The 7,540-nt window shown below is 40.4% G+C and overlaps 1 protein-coding gene across 7 annotated transcripts in view; it reads right to left on the reverse strand.

Moving 5' to 3' along the window:
- Positions 1 to 7,540, reverse strand: part of FAT3 (FAT atypical cadherin 3) — a 671,276-nt gene that overhangs the window by 357,474 nt on the left and 306,262 nt on the right. For all 7 annotated transcript variants that reach the window (XM_002920733.3, XM_019801263.2, XM_034666166.1 and 4 more), the window contains exon 3: positions 2,783 to 3,097. In XM_002920733.3, the coding sequence (XP_002920779.1) occupies positions 2,783 to 3,097 (315 nt within the window). The remainder of the gene's footprint in view (positions 1 to 2,782; positions 3,098 to 7,540) is intronic.

Below are 7,540 nucleotides of genomic sequence, written 5' to 3' on the forward strand. Positions count from 1 at the left end.
AAATCACAAAAAAAAAAAAAAAAAAGAATTACCCCAGGCTTGCAGGTCTGTGAATCTCCATGGAAAGAAGTAGAGTGATAGCATGATTCTTACAGAGCTTTGGAGTTTACCAACAACTTTCAAACACATCACAACTTTCAGCCTTCATGAGCAACCCCCCAATGAAGTAAGTAATGTCATTTTCATTTTACAGATAAGAACGCGAGGTCCAAGAAGAGTGAATGATGTGTCTGCAATTGGAGGTAAGGCAGTCAGGATAGGGTATCACCTCTTGTTGCAGTTTCAATGTTCCAGGCACTGTGCTAAGCATTTCACAGAGGACTCCTATATTCCTTGCAACAATCCTGAATCAGTAAAAACTAAAAATTTCAGAGAGGTTCCACAATTTTTCCAAGTTCGCAAAAACTGGTGAGGTCAGGAGCGTCTGATGGGTTTATGTTTCCCCCTGGTGTGGTCAGTGGTGTTTCCTAGTGAGGAAGTGAAGCACAGGGACTTTAAAACCAGGACTTCTAATCCCAAATGTTACCTCCTCCATGAAGCACTCCCTGACCATCACTCTCACCAAGGCCATGTTGAGTGAAATTCCCCCACCATAATCAATTATTGAACTCTTTCACTGTGTAATAAACATGAGTTATTTTGTTAATTTCATGTACCTTTGGGTCCCAGGAAGGTTTAGACCATATCTTAAGTTTATAACTGTTACTAGATTTTGTTTGGAAACTAGTAGGCACAATAATAAATGGTAAGTGAGTAAGTGAATCAATAAAATCCAGTGTTTTCTTATCATGTGCTTGAGAATTACAAAGTAATGCTCTACATTTTTTTTAAACAATTAGAAAAGTAAGTCTAAAATGCCATTCCTGGCACAAATGGCTTTTTAAGATCTATGGCAAGGACAGAGAAATTACAAATATAATTAAAGCTCTTATTATGCATTATAGGCTAAATTGTGACAATACAAGAGTTTCTGAAAATTCATGGAAACTTCTAAAGTCTGCCTAAAAGACAACTTTAGTGACATGAGCTTTAGTGACATGTTGTTCTCTGCATATAATATACAGCCTACGTTCTTCACATCCAACCCAAATCCTTCCCTGTGACTTCATTCTAAAATATTTGCAGTCATCAGAGGAGAGAGAGAAGAGTTGAAAATGCCCTTCTGTAATGCCTTTTAACTTCTCAAAAAGGTGATGGGCTCACTCTGAATGACTCAAGTGGCAATGGAATTACAAAGAAGGCTGAAGGTGACTAGGGGTGTTTCATATTCCCCAGGGACTGTGAAATGTGAAGGTATCTGTGTCCTCGACGTCTTTACTATGATATTTGGGGGGGGGGGGTCTGTGTCCTTTCTTTCTCTCTCTCTCTCTTTTTCTCTCCCCCTCTCGCTCCCTTGTAAAGTATCTGAATTCATTTTTTCTGTCACCATATTCCAGAGCCCTTAGTTCCAGTGGGAAAGTGAATCAGGAGGGGTTTCTAGCACAGGTAAGGGGTCCCTCAGGGTCCTCAAGCAGTTTCCCCTATGTAACATGGCTCTGAAAGGTTGAGCTAGCCTCCCGATCTCTGATTCTTCTCTTTCAAGTTCCAGCAGGCTTCACTCAGACACTGATCGAAGACGACCACTCTTTGTCTAATAATGAAATGCAAGTGAAATCCTGACTCAACACTGTTAGCACATGAGACTCTACCTAGCAAGAGGACTGACCCACTTATAATTACAGAAAATCAGTTATTTCCAAAAAACATGGCATTCTCTCTCAAGTACGTTCATAGGAATCTGACATTTATAAAATACATGCGGTCAGCTGTATGTTTCCTCTTTAACAAACACGGAAGGAGAAATAACTATCGACTCCATCAGTAGTTTGTTATGAAAACTGAGTATGTCCACACCAGCAAATATCAACTAGCCTAACTTGTCGATTCACTTGCCCGGGGTGAAACAACAATAATATCTTTTTACATTTTTCTAACTTTCAATTAATTCAAACTATAACCATCACAACTCTCACTGATGGTTTGACTCTCTTGTTCAGATCTAAACAAGGCAAATCACAAGAAAGCAAGGAACCTCTGAGATCTTCCAGTGTATGTACCTGTCTCAGAATGCAGTCTACCAAACTCCACATCTGCCCCTCCTGAGCCTTACCCAACAAACTGTCAGAACAATCTCTAGAAATTTTTTTAAGCAAAAGACCTGAAAATTTAAAGGTGGTACATTTTATGTAAAAATCAAGACACTGGAAGTCCCTCTAAACGTTGACACTATGCTCAAGGATACTACAGGAATCACAAAAAATCTGGGCCTTAAATTTAAGGCTTAAAGGAGATCATTTACAATAAGCTAGATGGTCAAGCAAAGGAGAAGCTCCTAGAAATACAGGTGTCACAAAGCCAGCTTACCCACAGAACCCAGCATCGGCCAGGTTACTCCCTTCTCAAGAAAGACAAAGAGGGCAGCTGCCTTCTGAGTGGTTTGGGAACCACTTTTTATTATTATGAGAAAAGCAAATCTAAAGCTTTCTGGGAAAGCCTCTAATTTCTATTAGATCACTTCACCTTGGTTCAGCTGAAGTTAAAACATTCCAATCAGGATATACCACGTAGAATGCTCACCTTTTCAGAAACTACCCCAGAGGAAAAAAAAAAAAAAGAATGTTGTCCTCCACACTGTAAAATAAGTCAGGGAAAAAATAAAATAATATAAATAAGCAGGTGTCAGGCTGATGGATTTAAAAGCTGGACAACCAATGAAAAAAGAGTCATGTGAGCATTCCCTTACCTGTTTTGGTATTGATGGCAAAAAAATTCTGGGGATTCCCACTTGTAATCCTGTATGTCAGTTTCTCATTGGAACTGGAGTCGGGATCCTCAGCCTGGATCTGAATGACAGATACATCCTTTGGAGAGTTTTCCATGACAACAGGATAATAAATAGGCTCCGAGGTCAGGGGGGCATTGTCATTCACATCTTCAATTTCAATGTAGACCTCAATAGTGGAATAAAGTGGAACAACGCCCCGGTCTGTGGCATACACGGTCAGCCAGTAGGACCCCGTTGTCTCTCGATCAAGAATGTCTGCAGTAGAGATGACTCCTAAAAGAAAAGCAGAGAGAACATGACTGCTACAGCAAAACTGGAAGACATTAAGTAACTGTCCTCAATTTAGGGGGGTTATGCTAAGTAATCTTGGCATATAAAAAAAATCCTTAATACAAATTCAATTAAGATGTTTTTCTTTACGTAAGAAAATTATTTTCTGAAAACCATATTAAATAGCTCTCCTACCATTTAAGAAGTATAATGACATTCACAAATACTTTATTTGAATTTTGGGGAAAAGACATACCTCAACACACGTACACATACACATGCACGTGGACACACACACACATACACAGAAGAAGACAATAGGGAGCAATGGGAAGAGAGTTGGACAGAGGTCAAAACACTTCCCAAGACGCATGGGAAATCAGGGCAATGTCAGGTCAGTATCTCCATTTGACCTGATACTGAGTTCATTTCATATGCAAAAGAAAGCTCTCCTAGGGTAAATTATTTTATTTGTTCATTCACAAAAATGAAAAAGACCTTTCAAATGTTCTTTTGCCAGTTAGGTTGGAAAACATTTTGCATGCAGAGATGTAAGCTTCCTTTACACTGTATCCCTGAAAATCCAATGTCACAGTTATTCCAAAAGAATGAGAGAAGGAGCCATATCAACATGGTTTCTGAATGATCTTTACCCCATCAAGAACCCTACAGAGGGCTCTAAATAAATGCTGAGCCACTCTGAGAGCTACTCATGGACAATCATTTTAAATTAGGAGCAGAAAAATGCCCGATCTCCTCCCTTCCCCTTTCCCATTTCATGGCCGAAACAAGTGCCAACCAGGAAATCTGATGTCTGCCAGAAAAGCCAGAGAGGAAATACACAGCTCTAGAATATCTTCACAGCCCTCGCCCAAACACCCCAGGCTACAGAAACTTGCTGCGGGAGCTCCTAAGCATTTTCACTGCGGTGGGAAAACTTGGGCTTAGCTTATAAAATCTCTTACAGGAGTCAGGATACTTGTGGAATGCATGCAATTTGTTTAAATCCTTATACCCCAAAAACACCCTTGGAAAAATTAAAAAAATAGCTCTCCATTTCTGGACTGAATTCTCTATCCTCTGCATTCCCATCAGACTTTGGACTGTATTAGGCACATAGTTTGGCCTACAGACCCTGGATAAGCAAAATGCCAAGTACAGCAACTGGAAGGGAGGAGGGCATTATCTATCCAGAAACAGGCTAGAACACTCAAAGTTGCCTCAAATTCAGAATGGCGAATATTCTAAGGGAAGGAACCAACTGAGGGTGAAGTTCCAGCTCTAAAGTTATCCAGCAAAGAACCCTGCATAGTGTTACGCAATGGGACAAAAGATAATCTTTTTTTTTTCTTTTTTAAAGATTTTAATTTAAAATAATCTCTACACCCAACATGTGGCTCAAACTACACAACCCTGAGATCAGGAGTCACATGCTTTACCGACTGAGCCAGCCAGGCGCCCCAACAGAAGATAGTCTTAAATATTCTCAATGGAAATATGTAAAATATGATGGATTTCTTGTAGATCCACAGGTGTTATCTAGAAGTCAAAATAGAGATGCCAATACGGCATTAGAAGAATAGATAGCAGATAGCAGGGTAGGAGGAAAACAGGAAGAGCAAAACAAAGTGATTAAAAACATACTGCTATGTGTCCATTGACTAAATGAGTAATAGATACCCTTAAAACTGGGCTGAGACACAGTAGGATGTCCACATGACATTAAAGTCTAGAGAGGCTGGAGGGCCAGAGACCTAGTCAGGTGAGAGCACATCCACAGGGCACAGGGAAATCACAGACAAGATGGCCAGTTTTCTGGAATACTCAGCAGTAAAAGCCATGAGCCACCATACAGACATGGGTGGCACTGGCACCCAGGGGAATTAGAGCTCTTTACATCAGAGGATGGTCAACTGACATGAAACCAAGCAGTTTCTGGAATGAAGACAAAGAGTAGGCTGGCAGGATCTGGGACGCAGGGTATGGGTTGCGAATAATGCTCTAGAGATGCTGGGAAGCACATCTTGCATGAGACCTGTCAGTTCAATTCATAAGCATCTACTGGTCCTTGTGCTGGACGCTGCAGGAATAGTAAAGAGCTGAGAGAAGATCTGTGTCTTCAGGGGACTCAAAGTCTTGCTGAGAAGCCAGATCACTAATGAAATCAGCTCTGAGGGGAAAACTAAACGTCCAATAGCCAGGGGGACTCAGTCGGATCTGGTTTGGGCTGATACAGTAGGAAGGGCAAAGAACCCAGTAGAAGAGGGTGGGAGGCAAGTGAAATAGCACTGACCGAGCATTTATAATGTGCAACACAACTCTCTATAATACGAGCTTTATAATTCTCTTCTACAGATGAGCCATTAAGTCTCAATATGAGTAGGTAACTTGCCCAAGGTCGCATGGCTAACTGTAAAGGAACTTAATCCTGTCTGCCTAAATGCCCCAATTTCAAATCCAGATGCCATTACTTAGACAAGGTGTTTAAATGAAGCTAGCCTAGTTTTATCTCAGTGTTGTGGTGATCATGTTGTTAAATATATGTCAAGAGCTTAGTATTTAGATACTTGCAACACAGTAGATGTTGAGCGTATGTTCTATCGGTGTGAATCAAAGGCAACACCAAAAGCCATGTAAAGAGTCACCACATTCCTCTATGGACTCTGAGAAACAAACTGAGGGCTTCAGAGGTGAGGAGGGGTGGGGGAAAGGGATAGGCTGGTGATGGGTAGTAAGGAGGGCACGTATTGCATGGTGCACTGGGTGTTATACGCAACTAGAATCATCGAACTTTACATCAAAAACCAGGGGGGCACCTGGGTGGCACAGCGCTTAAGCGTCTGCCTTCGGCTCAGGGCGTGATCCCGGCGTTGCGGGATCGAGCCCCACATCAGGCTCCTCTGCTATGAGCCTGCTTCTTCCTCTCCCACTCCCCCTGCTTGTGTTCCCTCTCTCGCTGGCTATCTCTCTCTGTCAAATAAATAAATAAATAAAATCTTAAAAAAAAAAAACAGGGATGTACTGTATGGTGACTAATATAATATAATAAAAAAATATTGTTATAAAAAAAAAGAAACAAATCTTACCCTGGAGGGGGAAATAAAAATAAAATTATTTCATTACCATAAAAAAAAAAGAGTCACCACATTCCTAAGCAAGGGACAATTTTGAGAGGAGAGAAGTTTGGGATGGACTACTGTGTTATTTTTTTCTCCTCTCTGGTTGTGTGGCATTCCTGCACCGTCTTTGTGACTTGCTCATGACATACCCTTATGTGACAATAACTGGCCTATTCAGGAAACAGCAAAATAAGTCCACTAAAAAGAGAACATAACATAATAAGCAACCAAATCAAAGAAGCTGGGCAGCTTTGTTTATACCTTGCCTGACAGCCTACCACGCAAGCACTCATTGCACTCACATGCACCCATGAGCACGTGTGCATGTGCGTACACACACACACATACACACACACACACACACACAAAGACACACACAGATTTGCAGAATTGCTTTGTGGTCCCTGGAAGTCACTTAATTCCCTTTTCTTGCACCTGTCAAACTGGAAGATGGTATATTACAGGCTTTGGACCTTAAATGATTTTGAGAAGTCCTTGGATGAAAGGCATCCACTAATGCCAATTAAAATATATGAGTGGAATTTTACTCTATTTTTAAATAAAGGATCAGACATGTCCCTGGAAATTAGAATTCTTTCTTATTAAAATAAAATGTTTTTGGCTATATTTACTCACTAACTAGAAGTACGAATGAGTATCTTGGAACATAGTGTTCAGATATCAGTCTCATGGTCCAAAACTGTGAGGACAAAACTAAAGCATGTGTTAACAATCACCCTAAGATTCATCCAAGGCTCCATATTAATCAAACTAATATAACCAATGCCCATGACAACATTTCCTTCCTTCCTACTATGCTCTCATAGCTAATTATGACCTATATGGTCATAACTAAAAATGTAAACCCACATGACCTTTTCTATTAAGCAAAAGCTCATTTTGGAGGTTGCCCAAAGATCACCAAAACCATGTCGTGACCCCTTAGTGCTGTGACAATCATCACACATTACTTTTTAAAAATTGAGATCTAAATGACCAACAGTGAACTACACATATGAAAAGTAAACAATTCGGTAGGTTTTGATACCCATGAAACCATTGCCCCAATTAAGATAACGAACATAATCATCATCCCCCAAAGTATTGTCCTTCCCGTTTTTAATCCCAATTAAAATGTTCCCAATTCTCCCTACATCCAGGCAACCGGATTAGCTTTCTTTCACAACAGATCGATGTGCATTTACTAGAATTCTATGGAAATGGAATCATGGAGTATGTACTCTTTTGAATGGCTTCTTTCACTCAGAATAATTATTTTGGGATTCATCCATGTTGGATTACACACACACACACACACACACACACA

Source organism: Ailuropoda melanoleuca, chromosome 8 (assembly GCF_002007445.2).
Source record: "Ailuropoda melanoleuca isolate Jingjing chromosome 8, ASM200744v2, whole genome shotgun sequence".
NCBI lineage: Eukaryota > Metazoa > Chordata > Mammalia > Carnivora > Ursidae > Ailuropoda > Ailuropoda melanoleuca.